General features: G+C 35.5%; 1 protein-coding gene across 1 annotated transcript; it reads left to right on the top strand.

Annotated features, from left to right (window-relative positions):
• Positions 1-684: 684 nt before the first annotated feature.
• LOC128031556 (SPARC-like protein 1) lies at positions 685-10,281 on the top strand. The gene is made up of 8 exons (XM_052619876.1): positions 685-5,715; positions 6,593-6,665; positions 6,809-6,920; positions 7,954-8,072; positions 8,495-8,649; positions 9,428-9,540; positions 9,938-10,032; positions 10,139-10,281. Exons 1-8 carry the CDS (start codon positions 5,659-5,661, stop codon positions 10,189-10,191), a joined length of 777 nt encoding a protein of 258 aa, XP_052475836.1. The 5' UTR covers positions 685-5,658; the 3' UTR covers positions 10,192-10,281.
• Positions 10,282-18,382: the final 8,101 nt, after the last annotated feature.

Here is an 18,382-nt window from a genome sequence, read left to right as displayed (position 1 = left end):
CAGGAACATCATCTGATGGCTGCATCTCCATAACTGTGGAAAACTCTAGTTCCGGCTCGAAGGACCATAAAGAAAACTGGTATAACTAGACCAGTTGGGGTTGCCAGTGGGGGGACTAGTTCACCACAGATGTCCGGTAAGAGACATAAAGATGCAGGTTAAGTCTTTGATGCATTTATTTTCTTCCCAACAATTCACAAATGTTGCAGACATTACATTGGTGTTTCCATTTGGGTGTGGTCTTTAACAAAAGATATAACAAATTAGTATAAACAAATCAAGTAGGTAAATTCATACAAAGAAGGTAGCAATATACACTTAAATGAACAACCTACATAAGAATGTGTGATGACAACCAGTAATTGCATTTAAAGTACCTTAAACAATGAATATCAACTAAAATTCAGAAGGGTCACAGCTATCAAAAGCTGAAGTACATAAATAAACTTACTTGGTTCATCTAACATACGCACACAACACCAACACTTGAGAAAGCCTCGAGCACATTTGCTTTCACCTACTTGGTGCAGGCTATTTCTACCAAACACTAATCATTGCCACCTGCTGGAAGTGGGCGGAGCATAGTGTCTTTAGGTTGCTGCGATGACATCACATTCAAAACACTGGCTGATCACCAGAAAACTTCAAAATAAAAGCTTGTTTACAGCGGGCCTTTTTAACATAGGATGTATACTTTTATTGTTTATTTTAGTTTTTAAATAGTTTTTTTATGTCTATATGATTTTATTACTATTTATTTATTTTAGTGCAACAAGTTAAACCAAATTTAATGTTGCTTTGGCAACTAGCTAATATAAGTTAACATTTTTATTATTTTATTTCAGTTAACAATTTATTTATAATAGTGACATATAAAATCAGCCCCTTTATTACAATCACCCGCAAACTCACATTCAGATCTGCCTCCATCTGCCTCCAAGTCCTTAACATTTTATTGTTTTTTTTGATAATCCGTTTAAATTGGATGTACGTCACTATTTGAAAGATCTGTCAGTCTGTTACATCACCACTTTTATACTTTATACCTGCTGTCTGCTGCTTCGTGTAGTCTGCCATATAGACTATAGTTGTATGTTGTATGGCTGTGTTATCTTGTGATTTGTAAATGCCCCTAAGGATCAGCATGTTTAAGAATTCCATTGAGCATATTGCAAACAATGTACCCTGCTCTCCACTACTGCAAACACAGTTTAGTACATATTTTTTCTTCCTTGATAGACTGGGAAGAATTCTCATCTCCAGATTTTAAAATTTAATCTGCACAGAAACCATAGAGATTTCAGAATGAAACTGTGAAAGCATAAAAGAGAGATGCTGACAACTTGTTTAGCAAAATAAATGTAGCACTATTTATGCTGCCAAAAATATTTACAGGAGATTTAATGGGTTTTATCTGATTTATAAAAGAAAGATACATCTCTTCTTTATAAAAGGCCAGTCATGAGCACTTTTTTTATGATGGATTGGCACCGTTTATTGGACTTCTATTGGACTATTGAATATCAACTATTCATTGCCATTATAAAACTTGGAAGAGCCAGAACATTTTGAAATATAACTCAGATTATATTCATCTGAAAAAAGAAATTCATAAACACTTATGGCCTGAGGGTAAGTAAATCATGGTGTAATTTAAATTTTTGGGTGAACTATCCCATTAACGCTGAGGTTTTTTGGAAGCTGAACAAGGTTATCTTTCCCTCACAACCAAAAACACACTTCTTTGATTCCGTCCTTTATGATGTCAAGCCGGCTCATACTCAAAAAAATTCTGAAACTTATATAATCCCTGAAGGAGAGTAATTGGCAAAGAAATACTCCACCATACATCCAATTAGTTTTTTTAAACTAAGCCATGTTTGCATGAGGATCCAACTCAGAGAAAATAAGTCAGAATTCATCAAATAGCATTAGATCTCCCCTTTAGCTACAGTTAACACATACATCATGAACCCTTTCAGTCCCTTTCCATTTTACATAGGCTTTCTGAAATTTCTGGAGCTTGCTATTCACAGAATAAACTGCTTCAGGACATTAGTCACAAAAATATTACCAGAATATAAAATTTAAACCATCTCTCTGAGGGCAAAAAAAATACATCCAAGAATTGATGCTTGAACTGAATCAGGGCCTATTGTTTAGAGAGTCTGACTTGTAACCCGAAGGTTGAGGGTTCGAGTCCCAAGTCCGGCAGGTATTGTAGGTAGGTGGTGGGAGTGAATGACCAGTGCTCTCTTTCACCCTAAATACCACGAGAAAGGTGAGACCCTTGAGTCAGACACCCAACCCCCAACTGCTCCCAGGGCGCCACAACAATATGGCTGACCACCATAGGTGCGGGAAGTGGGGGTGCTGAGTGTGCTGCAGCACCCCCGTTTTTTTTTTACTGCTTTGCTGGTCAAGTGTTTAACAAAAAAATTTTTACAAATCAGAGTGTCTATTTTACAGTAAGTGCAAATACTCTGCCTTGTTGGTAGATGGTAAAGCCTATTTTTATACTCTTTTTGACGTGATCAACCAGGGTTCGATTCTGCCTTTTGCCAAACTTTTTTTCCTCTTTTCAAGTGCCATCAGAAAAGCATTTCTTTTTTGTGTGTAAATAATCCATTTTTTAAAATAAAGTATCAGGTAGGGTTAGTGTAGGTGGCATCCATTTAATAATTTGAGCTCAAAATTTACATTTATACTCAGAAACTAATTATACAGTACAGTATACTTTTTAATAATGTATTACAATGCTGAGGTGCAGATAACTGCCACTATTTGCAATAGGTAAGGAGCAGAATATCCTGCTATATTGACATAGTATAAATATAATCTAGCTATTTTCAGTCTGCATAGCATATCACACAAAAAAAATAATCCTGCTTTTTCACTTGGTGAATGTTACGATGAACAAGTCAGAGACGTTCGGATCCAGTTGCAGCATTTATTAAACTGAATGGTCAGGCAGAAATCAGGAATGGCGTCAGTTATGTCAGGGATAACCAGAAACAAGCAGAGATCGGGGCAGGCAGCAGAGAATCAGAGTCGGAATACACATTCCAAAGGTCAAACACGGGAATAACAAACACAGGGAAAAATGCTCAGAAATGCCTAACAGGGCTAAACAAGACTCCATAGTAACTGCGAGTGATTGTGCTGCTTAAATATGTGTCTGTGTATTAGCTGCAGCTGTGTGTGTCTAATAGGCTGATGAATGAGGTGCAGGTGTGGCTAGGTGATTGTGATGCATTGACTCATGGGGAATGTAGTTCGGGTGTGGTGCAACAGGATGAAAGGTGCTAGTGTCCAAGTGATTATGGTGACATCTGGTGGTTGATGGAAAGAGAAGATGTCAGGGTCATGAGTGGAGTGCCCTATATAAGAGTTCATGGGCACTCCAGCTGATGATCATAACAGTGTACATAGCATCTATCTCTAAGAAAATGTGCTGTTTTCAATAGTGTAAATAGGATCTATATCGTTCAAAAAAACACTGCTCCGGGTGTGTGTTTTCACTAATGTATTTCTGCAGTTGGATGGGTTAAAAGCAGAGCACAATTTCCAAGTATGGGTCATTATACTTGGCCACATGTCACTTCACTTTCGAATTGAGGTGATTGCTATTGTCTTCTGTAGAGTTGCTTTACAACTAAACATTACCTTGTTTCATAATGGATGAACTTGGTAACATCAATACTGATAAAACTAAACTTAAATAACATTGAACTGACTTGAGCTGAATGATGACACTATTATCTTCCGCTTCTGTAGAGCTTTACAACTGAAATTGAAGGTGTTTCATAACTGATGAACTTTGCAAGACTGTTATTTTCCTTTTTTTTGTGAAGCTAATTTAAAACAGTCAGAATCTGACATTAATATTGTATAAAGTGCTTTATAATTTTTTTTTAACTTGATTTGACATCTCAGTGCACTGACTTTATCCAGTGAACACCAGATGGCGCAAGCAAACAACTGTTTCCAGTGCTGGTGTCTCTAATGCAGCAGTGGTAGGGCCACATCACTCCACATTTGCATCTCTGTTTCTTTGTATGCATAATGGGAGCATTAGTCTCCTTGTTATGCTAAATTAATAACATATGAACCAACATGTGGGAGAGATCTGCCACCAATGTGACAAAAACAAAAGCATAAATGATGAATAGCAAACAAAAATGCTGTCCTGACAAAATGATTCATGTGTAGGTCAAAGGGCACAGAGGTCAGATACTGTACTTAAGGCTGCAGGACACCACAGAGGATACAAACTATTTATGCCTGTGACTATAATCAAAAGCCTTTCAAATAGACACATCGGCACCTGCAAAAGCTTTACTCACAGAAAAACAACACAAACATACTCATGCAAATTAAGTTTTCTGTCACTCAGTTTGCTTGAGTGTGGAGATTTGTGGATTATTATGACATTACATACTCAACAGATTGAAAAAATGTTTTGTTTTGGGATTTCAAAGCATAGTTTAGACTCATGCCATCCGGCCCATGGACCTACAGTAGATTTCATCTGTTTATGTGTGTGGAGTGAAGAGCTCTGGTTCTAATTTTGGCTTTACTTTACAGACAAAAAGATTTACAGGCCAAAGAAAGAGATGGAGGAACGCAGTACAAAGTAGGAGGAGAGAAAAGAGAGAGTTTAGGCTTGCACTGTTTTTAGATGTTGCTCACAGTCCATGTGTGTGTGTGTGTGTGTGTGTGTGTTTGGTGTGTCCATACTGTTAATGGATCTGCTAATTAAGGACTTCTCAGGTGAAGCCAGAAAAAGCAGGAGAGGAAATGGAGGAGAAGAGAGCCAGGTAAGAGGAGCTGGTAGAAATATTTTATCAACTGAAGAGAGAAGATGGGGGGGAAATAAGACAAACCTAAAGGAGGAGCAGAGAGAAAAGAAAGGTATGTGGCTGCCTGATAGTATGAAAGGGAATACAGAGAGAGAAAGAGTAAAAGAAGAAGGCAAAGTGATTAAATAGCAAGGAAAGAGAGAACTAAGAGAGGAGAGACTCTGGTAAGAATTTTTACACCAATTAAAAGAAATGGCAAAGGAATAAAAAGGGTGATTCTGTCAGGACGACTGCTCTGTTAAAGTAACTCTATCTGCTCTGAGCCGTAACATACAGTAATGACTTCCCAGTGATGGGGCCACTCCATTCTACACACACACACGCACACACACACACGCACAGAGAGAGACACTTCTAATGGGCACTCTGGGGCTTATACACAATACTGAGACTACTGTGAGTTATTTAACGAAGACGCAGATGAGACAGAATCAGCTTTGATCAAGATTTGTGCTTTTCTTTTATCTTGACATTTATAAGTATGATCTCTTTTTTTTTGGACATCAGGTTATGATCATGTGGCTCTTAACGTGGATGTTGTTTTTTCTGTATGTCTTGTGCAGTGTTCATTATGTCTGTGCTTTCTTGAAGAACATCTCTCACGATATCCTCAAGAAGATTCAGATCTTTGGGAGATAATGGTTCAATTTTAAACACAGTCCCCGTTCCCTTATACTCATTCTGGAAAGTTTTTGTTTTGAGGAACAAACTTTTTATGCATCTGAGTGCATTCTGGCACTTTAAAAGTCACCTGTTGAACGCATGTTTCAGATCCATAAACGTCCTTCCATGAGCCATGAATCTGATCTGTCATCTGTTGTTCATGACAATTACCCTTCATCTTGGCGTCAAGGTAAGTGGTTTATAGTTGCTTTAATGAGAACATGTTGCCAATGTGTTCTTATTTTAAATATGAAAAAAATATAAATTAAGATTATGGAAAGCAATAGGCAAATGCTTTTTTGAAAAGCAATTTCAAAAATACATTTAGCCTATTTATAAATTTATGATATAATGCTATATTTTACAGCATTTTATACCATTAATTAAATGTGCAAATATGTCTATTTGTCAATTAAGAAAGTAATTGAATAATTTATTTTATTGTGATGTTTAACATTTTAAATATGGATTTAACAAGCAGTTGCAAGTCAGATTATTTAAAATGTTTGTTTGGATTGTTAAATTTAACCAAATACCCTATAAAAAAAATTCCATGCTGTGTGCAACAAGCAAAAAGTTATTGATTTTTCAAAACAAATGTTTGATATTTAAATTAGTTTATATGAAGTTTATCATAGAATATTATTAGTCCAAAAGAGTTAAGAAAGGTAGAGTTTACAAGTTTACGTTTACTGTGCCATAATGGTTAACAGACTGCTGTAAATGTGAATGCTTCTTCATTTCATATGCATTCTTCATTCATGTGCCTCTCCCTTTTTTAGAGCATATTTCTGCACACATGCAATATGCTCGCAATATGACTCTCATCCATCAAGCCTTTAAATGCTCAGTAATTCTCACATATATTTGAAGATCTCAAAGATCAAGAAAAGGACTTAGGGAAAAATAATTGAAAAATAAATTACAGTTCATTACTTTTTCCTATAAAAGCAGTGGATTTAACCGACAGCTGAAGGATCAGACCCTGAAGACTGCAGAAAATTCAGCTTTGCCATCACCAGAACAAATATAAAACTTCTATAACTTTATTTGGGTGTGTGTGTAAGGGTGGAAGAGCCCAGCGTAAACAGAGGCAGGCTGAAGAGAAGTTGAGGCCTTATTTGGGCAGAGTGGATCCAGGTGAGATAGTTATTTAATGTCACTATTATTTTAAGACTGGTTTTGAACATTATTTATTTAGTATAAAAAGTTATTTATTATTTTTACTATTAAACTCACCTTTTCTTTCTTTCTTTCTTTCTTTCTTTTTTTCTCCTCTTCAGAATCCCTGTGTAAATTGTTGAAATGTCACAGTCCTATTGGTTCCTGGTGCCAAGTAGTGAAAGAGGGTGGAGTTCTCACTCCTAAATGTGTGTGTCCAAAGACCTGCCAACAGTAAGACACACTCTAGCAAACTAATAATAATTTTCCAAGACACCTGAGCTGATTTCTTTGCCAAGCTACTTACAGTGAGCCAGTGGCATGAACTGTGCGGCTCAGAGCTCAGTGTCATGATTAAGAACAGACATAAGACACGGCTCACGGACTCCTTGGACTCAAACCAGCAACCCAGACATCTAACTACTGGTATATTCGCTCTGTGCACTTAGTCTTTAATGCAGATAGATGCCACATTCAAAAAAAAAAAAAAAAAGAAAAGATGTGCCTGAGGGGACACACTTTAAAAATGCTGATGTAGTTAAAAAAAGAATATGATATTTTATTAAAACATACCAGGCAGGATGTTTTTTTTTTTACAATACCTTATGTAGTTAAACATATTAAAACAACCAATTAAACAGCTTTAAACTTGATTCATTAACAATAGCTTTACTTCTTTCTACATCAAGCGGTGAGCCTTCACAGTACCTAAGTTAGTTATCATTAAAAAAGTAGGCTAATTAAAAAGTCTATCAATAAATATATTGAGATTCATTAGTATTAACGTACCTTCAATTGCATGACATGTTAAAATCGACAGTTTTGGTTTTCTAAATGTCTCTTTTGATGGTTTTATGACAGTTCACTGCTCAAAACACTGCTAGGCACAAGCTATTTTTATCCTCACAGCAAGTGAGATTAATGCAGTCTGTATTTTCTTTTAACTTGTGTAACTGTTTCATGTTTTCTGATTTTGCACAACCTGTCCATGATGGCATCTGTCTAATTTGGCTGCTTCTACTAAGTGACATTTGATTTGGCCTCAAAATAGTACAGTTTGATATGACGCACAGCCTGTGATGTCAACAACAAAAAATATGAAGAGCATTTTCTCATTCCATTTACAAAATTAGATTATTTTTGCCCAATTATATGGTGTGTTGAATTGTGTTATTTGTGTTTAGTATTGTTACCTGCTGTTTTTTAATGCTGTTTTCTAACCAACCCAGTCGAGAAGTACTTTGTGTGTGGATGTTGTTTTCTACAGGCAGGGGGCAGCAGTGTGCAGCGTTATGGGCAAGACGTACAGCAACGACTGTCTTCTTCACAAGGAGGCCTGCCGTAAAAAACGACGCATTGGCAAGGCACATAATGGAGCTTGTCTTGGTAGAAACACACACCCAGCTGAAAAACAAACCAACTAATAAACAGAAACCATCACAGAATTTATAATGGTTCACTGGTTATAATAAGAATCGTATTGGTTTTAATTCAAACTTGATCCCTGTGGGTCCTTTATTGGTAGGCCTAATTTGTCACCATTTATTGGTTAAAACTCTAATGGAATATGTCCCAAAACACATTCCAGGAAACCATTTTTTAAATTTTTTATTGGTAAGTAGTTGATAGTTTGGAATGCTGTAATGATATTAGTGGAAATCATTAACATTTCTTTGATGACTTCTACTGTTTTAGATGTTGTTTGTTTTTTGACACCAAAAAAGTTTTAGCTTCATTATACTTAAATGCACATTCAATCACTGACAAGTGATGTTGTCTAAAAAACGCTCTTGTGGTTTCTCTGTAAGTGAGCGAGGCTGAGTGCTCTGAGGAAGAGTTCGGTCAGTTCCCGTACCGTCTGCAGGACTGGTTCTTACTCCTCAGCAGAATGGGAGAGAAATACACACCAGCCGCTCCTTCTCAAATCTGCCTCACACACACCCAGCGAATCCAACTCGCAGAGGTAAAACAAAGAAAGCAAAGAAATGCACTGAACTCACTTAAACATAGGGCCTATGCCATCCTTAGGTCATTCACGCTATGCATGCATTTTTGCATTTCAGCACTCACACACACACACACACTACTAAAAAACTTTACATTGTGTGTATTTGTGATGCTTTATGTCAAGATTCATAAATATGTCAACAGTCAAAAGAAACTCTTGGTTCATGTATATCCACACAAACCCTTGATGAAATGATCAGAGAAATCCGGTTTACGTCATCAGATTGAAGTCTGTTGTTTCAAAGATCGAGTTACAGCATTTTTTATTATTATTAAACACATGTATGGATGAATTGTTCACAAAAGGATCAATAACACGCATTTAGAAAACAGATAGTGTGAATATCCATTTCATGCCAGCTTTAAGCATTCCCTTGAGACGCTAGTCACGCTACCCTTCTAAAATTCACTCTATTGTCAAAGTAGTGTAAGTGTGCAGTGTAACTCTTTTTTTTTAAGCAGTCAGCACTATTTTAAGCCTGTAGGCTAAGCTGTTAGCTTGCTAATCAAAATCTAATTGAATATAATATGTATAAAGTACTTCAAAACACTTTAATTTAAATATTAAATGAGGATAAATAATTCTCAATGCCAGTTATGATTTCTAATCAGACACCCATAAAAAGCTATCTCAGCCAATGGATGATAGGGAATCTTCTTTTCTGTTCAGTTGTGAATTTGTGATAGAAGCATTAAGTCCCGATCCTTTGTTCTTTTCTCCCTTTATTTTTCAGAGAAGGTTTGTTCTGTTGGATCGTAACCAGGACGGGAAGTTAAGCAGGAGAGATCTGAGAAAGCTTCGCTATAAGCGGATGCCACTGGAGCACTGCGCTCAAAGATTCTTCCAGTAACACACACACAGAAAATGACACACACAGTCACCTCGCCACTGTGATTTTGTGATGATTTCTCCTGTCTGACCTCCTTTGTATTTGCATAATATTACTGCAAACCCTCCCAAGCACCCTTCTGATTATTGTACACATGCCTTCAGGATTTCACCCACCCCTCTCTCTCTCATCCTCTTTCAATCTTTCTTCTCTCGCTCATCCTCTCAGTCTCTCTCTCTCTCTCTCTCTCTCTCTCTTATTCAAAGCTGTTGATGCTTATTGCCTTCCTACTGTTCTAATGTGAGTGGTGTCCTTTACGGCTGATAGCAGCGGGGATATAGAAAATCAAAAACAAGAGGCAAAGGCAAAGAGACTCCACTTTCAATAATATGGTGTTTGTGTGTGTGCGCGTAGGTCATGTGACAAGAACAAAAATAAGGAGGTGACCCTAAGGGAGTGGACATCCTGTCTGGTTGACCGGTCGGAGCGCTGGTTTCAGGATTTCATGTGTAAGTCTTATATATTTGTTTCATCTGAATATGAGATTCTCATGTTTATGCATGTTCAAACACATACACACACACATTGTGTCCCTTCTTCCTCTCTCTACCGCAGCCATGAAGATGGGCTCACCAAAGCTGTGTCTTGCCCCAGAAAGCACCCTCTAAATACCTTTAGATGCTTTATCCAGGTGGAATTTTTTTAAACCTTATCAGCTGGACTCATGAATTTTAATAAACTAGGTGACATGACAATTATCTAGAAGTTATAATAATTGATACCTTGAGAAAGCTAGTCATTTGCATTCTGCATTTGATGGATTAAAAATACTGTAAAATAGGGATATTATGAAATATTCTTACAATTTAAAATTATGTATATATATATATATATATATATATATATATATATATTATTATTATATATTTTTGAATATATTATACTGTTATTTATTCCTGTGATGGTGAAGCATAATTTTCAGCAGCTATTACTCCACGCTTCAGTGTCACATGATCCTTTGTATATTATTCTAATATGGTGATTTATTACTTAAGAAAATGTTCTTATTATCATCACTATAATGAAAAAATACGATAGCTATGCTTAATATTTTTAGGATTAAAATAGAACATTCAAAAGTTATTTTGTAACATTATACATGTATTTACTGTCACTTTTGATAAATTTTAATATATACGGGCTGAATAAAAGGTTTTATTTTCTAAAAAGTATTAGGTAAAAATGTAAACAATTCCTTTTTCAAAGGTTTTTTTAATTTTATTTTTGTGCAAAATTCAATATTTGCATATAGTTTTTTCTTTTTTCATTTCTTTGTTTGCAGCCAAGCAAATCAAAGCACTTAAAACACAATGACAGGCCAAAAAGTGGGGGGATTAAATATTTAAAAGAGTGGATTATAATAGTTTCTTCACCTCTGTTAATTTTAAAGTCTGAAAAAATGGGATGTAATAAAAGTCTAAATATCTCAGTTGCTTTTGTATAGCTTTGTGCATGTAGTTGTGTATATGTTGGGACTCAGTGCTGCAATCTAGTCAACAAAAACTGCATTTTGAGGGACAGCGGCATGTATCATGGATCACACACGCAATTACTGCAGAGAGGGACAGCAAGAGAGGGGGGGCTATTGGGCTATAACCTTAAACAGAGGGATGGAGAGCAGATTAATTGAGGGGAGGGGTGGTGTTTAATAGGAGAGAGATGGATGGCACATGAGAGACATAAAAGAATACGTGAACAGGGATGAGAAGAATAGATAATATGCAGAGAGACGGGGAAAGGGAAGGACACCGAAAGAGAATCTCGTAATGCATCAGAATGAGACAAGGAGGGGGACAATTTACAGTAAACCATTGCAAATGGACGAGAGAAAATAGATTGAAGCATGAAAAATGGATCAGAAAGAGAGAGATGGCAGGGGGAAGGGGCTTGAGAGAGAGAAAGAGTTGCAGAAGGGTGTGATAAAGTGTGGGAAGAGATTGTTAGATGGAAAGAGAAAAAGAGGAGAGTAACTAAATGGCATCCCACCACAAAGTAACTTCCCCTTCCAGTACATCACGGATGTCTTCCACTTTTCCAAAGACTAAACGCTTCCAATCATGTCTGCCAAGTGTGAAAAATTGATTCTCAACATTTGCAAACAAGTAGATCGAGTTTTCCGTGTCTATATGACTCCAGGAAGTGCAGCAGAATAATCAGATCTCATTACATTTGTACAGTAGCTTTTAAAGTGGGTTTGGTTTCCTGTAGCTGTAGTGCAGTCAAGAATCATCTCGTCTGCCAGCATCTTCTGCTTTGTTTTGCTTTATGGTGCGGTTTGATATCCGTCATTGTGTTGCATGATCATTCTGAGTTGTGACATTTTGAGGTTATGCTTTGAGTTTCATGTGTGCTGTGATTTTCTTATGTATTGTGTTGTTCATATGTAATGTAGTTTGGTCCTGTGTTGCCTTGTTTTCATTTAGACTTGACTATCTGTCAATATATATAAATATTTACTATATATATATATATATATATATATATATATATATATATATATATACATATACATATATATATATATATATATATATATATATTAGGGGTGTAACGGTTCACAAAATTCACGGTTCGGTTCGATACGATACACTGATGTCACGGTTCGGTTCGGTTCGGTTCGATACGTTTTAGATACAGCAAAATGTAAAAACATCTCAACTTTTCAGAATGCCGCAAGCGCACCGCGGGTCATGTGACAAGAACCAACCAATCAGCTTCATCCTTTCCCGTAACAACGTTGAGAGCTCAGCCAAGATGAAGGAACAGCTGATCATAGTTGTATATGGATTGCAATTTTGAAATAAATTCAGTAGCAGAGCTACTGCAAGCGATTTTTAGAGCTGCAAATCCATTTATCCTTCGCTGAAATTTCCGCGTCTCATGGAGAGAGCACGTCATTGTTGCTTAGCAAAGACAGACGCCTCATGAGCGCTTCTGCCCGAGCGCTTTGGAAAGGAGGAGAAAGACGTGCTTAGCGTTTTCCATGCGTTTTTAGGCACGATATGTGAACGGCCCCTAAGGCGCTCGCTCACTCAGCACGCGCTGAAGGCTCGTTGCAAAATGTCTAATGCATTTAACAGACCAGAAATATAAGATCCTAAAATAACCAACAGGTCTGGTGTTTGGGTTGGATTCCCTGTAAGCTATAGTGTCTAAATGCTGCAGGGATAGTTTGCTGCGTGCATGTTTCTCCTTTTTTTCGTCTTTTCCCAGATAGTACTGACGCATATATCCCAGATATTCCCGCTGTTTTTTTTTTTTTTTTTTTTTTGTAATCCCGCTGGTGTACCCTGTCATGTTGCAGATGCGACATACCGTTGTTTTTTTATCCACCACTCTCTTGCCATCACCATTATAGCTTAAAGGGAATCCAAAGTGCACCCAAACACCAGACCTGTTGGTTATTGCAGGATCTTCTCATTTCTAGTCTGTTAAACGCATTGGCTATTTTGCAACGAGCCTTCAGCGCGTACTGAGTGAGCGAGCGCCTGCTGAGTAGCCTAACATAAACATATAAGATGGTGTTTTTTTCTTCTTCGGGAGTGTCAGGGGCGTTGCCTGTTACGTTGTTTGGGTTATTGGGCTACCTTGTTGAACGCATATCATTATATTTCTTTCTCTCTCTTTTTTTTTTTTTTTTCAAATATAATTAATTACTCCAACGAACCGTTCGGTATACATAATGCGTACCGCGTACCGAACCGAAAGCGTCGTACCGAACGGTTCAATACGAATACGCGTATCGTTACACCCCTAATATATATATATATATACATATATATATATATATATATATATACATATATATATATATATATATATATATATATATATATATATATATATATATATATGTGTGTGTGTGTGTGTGTGTGTGTGTGTGTGTGTGTGTGTTTGTGTGCGCGCGTGTGTGCGTGTGTGTTCGTGTATGTATAGGCTTCCGGCTTACATTTATGTATTTATTCGGATATATACTGTATTTATTTAAAACGTATTTTCATCAGCATAAAAGCTGTGATATATGAACAGTATATTAGTTAAAACATGAAAACTAGAAAGATAATTTGCAATAATTACTGGTAACATTGTATACTTACTAATCTCTTACCTAAATACATGTTTTATTGATTACCATGAAAAATGATTTTGATTTCTTACTCATTTTGTCAAAAAAAAAAAAAAATGTATACACTACCATTAAAAAGTTTAGGGTCGGTAAGATTATTATTATTATTATTTGTTATTCATGATATGTAAAAATTGATAGCCTGAATGCACTGTAAGTCACTTTGGATAAAAGCGTCCGCTAAATGCATAAATTTAATTTAATTTAATGTAATTTATTTTTTTATTTTTTTTTTTTCAAAATATCTCACCAAGGCTGCATTTATTTGCACACACACACATACACACCTACCCACAAAACAAAACAAAAAAATACTTTTATTTAATATTTTATATTATTGCATTTATTTATAAAACATTAATATTGCAAAATACTAATACAATTTAAAAGAACCTTTTTCTTTTGGAATAAAATGTAAAATGTAATTTACTGTATTTTACTAATTTGCTGGATATTTATTTCAGCAATTATTACTCTAGTCTTTAGTGCACATGACCCTTCAGAAATAATTTTAATAGCTGATTTGGTCCCCAATGAACATTTCATATTATTATCAATGTTGAAAACAGTTGTACTGCTTAATACTTTTGTTGAAATCATTATGAAATATTCTCAAGAGAATAGCATTTATTGAATTTGTTTGTAATAATGTAAATAAAATTCTTTACTGTAACGTTGATCAGCATAATGCATCCTTGCTAAATAAGCAATTATAGAATAAATAGAAATTTCTTTAAAAAAAAGTTTTACTGATCCAAAACTTATGAACAGTAGTGTAAAAAAACAACAACACAGAAATGCAAATTCAATGTCAAAGACAAAGTCTACATAACAATCATGTTTTCGCCCCTTACACTTCCATTGTAATTGTATTATTAATCAAAATTATTTTCTATTCTAATGTCAAAAGAGCTTAACTTGTATTTAACCCAGAATATTATTTTATTGTGCATGTGTTCAGGAATGAGTTCTGTCTGTGCTTAAGAAGATAATAAGCATGATAATGGTAACATTTCAAAGCTTGGCAGATCTTTAATTAATGTGTAAGTCAGAAAGAAAGGGAGAAGAAAGAGGGTCTTTTATTGGCAAAAATTAAATGAAATGAGGTCTAGTGGGGAGACACGACCCCTGGGGTCAAATCATGTTCCCCTCAGCTCTCTCGAGACCCTCCCCCTTAATCAGTTATAACTGTTTCAGGACACACACACACACACACACAGACCATCTCATTAAGAGATCTATTGTAATATGCTCTGCTTCAGACTGTGTGTCAGCACACACACACACACATACACAGATGTTTCAACCATCTCTGGCCACAACTCTAGTGTCTCTCTGAGGCCACACAGACAGCTATCCTGCTGTTGTAATGGATGCAGATGCAGGACAGGAATAACAAATCCATATGGAATTCTTGTATGGATGAGATCATGTACATGTGTCATGCACTAAACTCCCGTTGGATGAGAGATCAGAGTGACTCCATGACCTGCTGCAGCCATGACATCAGGCACTGGGAGGTCAAGCTGAACTCTGGGTAAAAATGACATGTTGACTGGTTAAAAAGACAATGCACATGACAGCTGAAGATTTATGAGTGAATATTTTTCCCTCAATCACTGACATTCTTCCTCTCTTCTGTTTTTTTCTTCATATTGCCCCCCTTTTTCTCTAATTCAGTTTTATTGTGCTTTATTAGTGTGACAAAAAACTGTACATTTGTTTTGCCAAAGTAAAATATAAAAATGCAAATTCAATGTCAAATAAAGTATAACGTAAATTAACAAGTCAAGTTTGTTTGGCACTTCAAAATAGTACTAGAATAACTAGAAAATCATTATTAAAGACAAAATAACAAAATAAAATTAATTAATTAAATGTGAAATAATAGTTTGAAATGAAACTGAATTTGAAATTAAATTTTATTTAAAGAATTTGAAATAAAAAAAATGAAAATATATAGTAACGTAATATAAATGTTTAGAATACTAAAAGTATAATATAACAGAGAAAGAGTAAACTAACAAAATGTGAAATTGACAAATTTGAAAAAGGGAATCAATTAAAATGTTAATACTAACTGATTCAGTCAGATTAAGATTTATTTAAGTGATTTAGTCAACTAAAGATTAAAGATCATTTTTCTCATCGTCTGTTCCTTTTTCTTTTTTTTTCTTTTTTTAGTGTGCTTAATTGTTATGACAAAAACTGTGAGTTTCTCAACTAAAGTGATTTAGCAGCCTAAAGATGAAAAATAGCATTAAAATATTCCAAAATGGTGATGTGATGCACCATATATATATATATATATATATATATATATATATATATATATACACACACACACACACTCTTTCACTCTGTCTTTTGGGTCCCTGGAGAGAATCCAGTTTTATATGGGCAGATGGGCAACTGCTGTTAAAATTCGGATCACTATCAACAGACCACTTTCATATCTCTCTCAATTATGTCTTCTCTCTATCCCTTCTCTCTCTCTCTTTCTGCCAGTTGTGTTGTGTTATGCAGGAGTTTGTCCTGAGCTACAGAGTTCCTCTTGTCATAACCTCTGAACTGCACGATATAGCATTTAATATGCTTAAAATCTTTTTAGGACTAATGGGATCTTTGTGAGAAACCTTTAACAAGCCATAAATAATTGATAAAACTTATTATCTATTATTTTAATTAAAGATATGTTGTAGGGGTGTGTGTGTGTGTGTGTGTGTTCATGCTGTACAGAGACAGAAGCATCCAGCAAATATGGTGAATGAATTATTAAGAAGAACACAAGAGACAGAAATTCTGCATGATAAAAAGAAAAACTAACCAGTGAAAGAGAATGAGAGAGTGAGTAAAACAGAACACCAGCAGTCGCAAACTCAGAAGGAGAGAGAGCTGATGGAACATGTATTTGTGCATTCATGTACATGTCTGTCATTTTTAGTATCTCTGGTAAATTCCAAAAGGTTAATCAGTTATAAATCAAAACTTCAAAACCCCGGCAGTAACAGAGAGAGCCCGACTTCAGGCAGTACAAACGGATTTTGAAGTGGGCCAGACCCTGTTGCTCTCAGCTAAAATACAAACAACATGTAAACCAATGATCATCGCAAGTCTGCAAATACATGTCAAGTTTGTCATTTGGGCCAGGGCCACACTTCATAGGCAGCTGCCTGTGTATGCCAAAAGAAGACAGCAAGGCAACCCATTTGTTTACTCCCATTTTCTCCCATTTACCTACTTAAATAAGTCCATTTTTCTAGATTCATTAGGACTTATTAGTCAAGGAAACCGAGTGTTGGGTGAGCTCTGGTTTTACTTGTGAGCGATGCAACTCCTTGCTGCATCTGGGGTCACAAACATTCATACACACACACACACAATGACCAGATGGGTGGAGTGTTCTCATTACCTCAATAGCATAGCTGAAGCACCCATAGAATATATTCAAAAAGGCCCAGGAGACATGCTTAACACACACACACACAATGCAAATAGCTCTTTTCATTCTGCTGTGGAGGATGGACAGAATGTGAGAGAGGGGTGGAAGATGCGAGAGATTGCATTGTGTGGAGGAGAGAGGCACAGTGTCGAGTTCGGGAAAAACACTTACAATTACATGTACATATTCAATCTTTCTGAGAAGAGCACTTGACCTTTAGAACAATACGTACACAAGCGCACACACACCCACGCTTCAGGTGTGTGCTCTGGAGCGACTTTATGTTCAGTGCTCATGCATTTATGATTAATAGGCCGATATATATGTCTGTGCCTGTAACGTAATACATATTGCCCTATATCAGCAGTGATAGTGCCATTTATTACCTATAAGGCAATGTACATTTCATATAGATACATATATACTAAAAAACTACATTTCAGTATGTTTTTGTAATTAAAAAAAAACATCTGTCTTTTATATTCACTTGTATAATATCAACATACATTGATGGATTTACATTTAGGATGCATACATGTACATTGACATGTCCAAAAATGTATTAAATATATATTGTTTAAACATAAATTTTTGCATGAACTAGTTATTTATTTTTATATGAAATTGTTCACATTTTTAATAGATTTAATTTAAGTTTTTTTATGACAATATGTTTTAATAAGAGGAAAAAGAATGTGTGTGTGTGTGTGTGTATTGTAATATTACCTGGACACCTCATTCCCATTATTTTCAAGGGTTGTTCCAATAAATGGAAATCTGTGTTTTTAAATAAGAATTAAATAAGTTCAGACTTGAAGTAGATTTTTATTTTTTATTTTAAATAATTACATTTAATGTAAACAATGGTTTTAAAATTTTTGGTAGCCTAGCAGTAATGTTAAAGAGATTTTCCTGCATTCTGGTAATTGCAATTTTGGGACAAATTAAAATAACAAGAAATCTAAAAGTATTAAAAAATCTAAAAAATATTTTTTTATTTAAATTAAATTAAATTAGTTTTTAATTAAGATGTTTATGGTTTGGGTTTCTATGAGAATTAATGGAAACTCTCTTTGGTGTGGGTCCCCAAATGTAATTAACACATCCGTTATCTTCATACACACACACACACACAAAGACACACATCTCCATACACCCTCCCCAGTTCTTTCTGCAATTACTCCACACACACACACACACACACACACTACCACACTTCTTACAGTGGCAG

Source organism: Carassius gibelio, chromosome A17, assembly GCF_023724105.1.
Source record: "Carassius gibelio isolate Cgi1373 ecotype wild population from Czech Republic chromosome A17, carGib1.2-hapl.c, whole genome shotgun sequence".
Taxonomy (NCBI): domain Eukaryota; kingdom Metazoa; phylum Chordata; class Actinopteri; order Cypriniformes; family Cyprinidae; genus Carassius; species Carassius gibelio.
The sequence above is the reverse complement of the archived record's forward strand: the minus strand, read 5'-3'. Positions and strand labels throughout refer to the sequence as shown.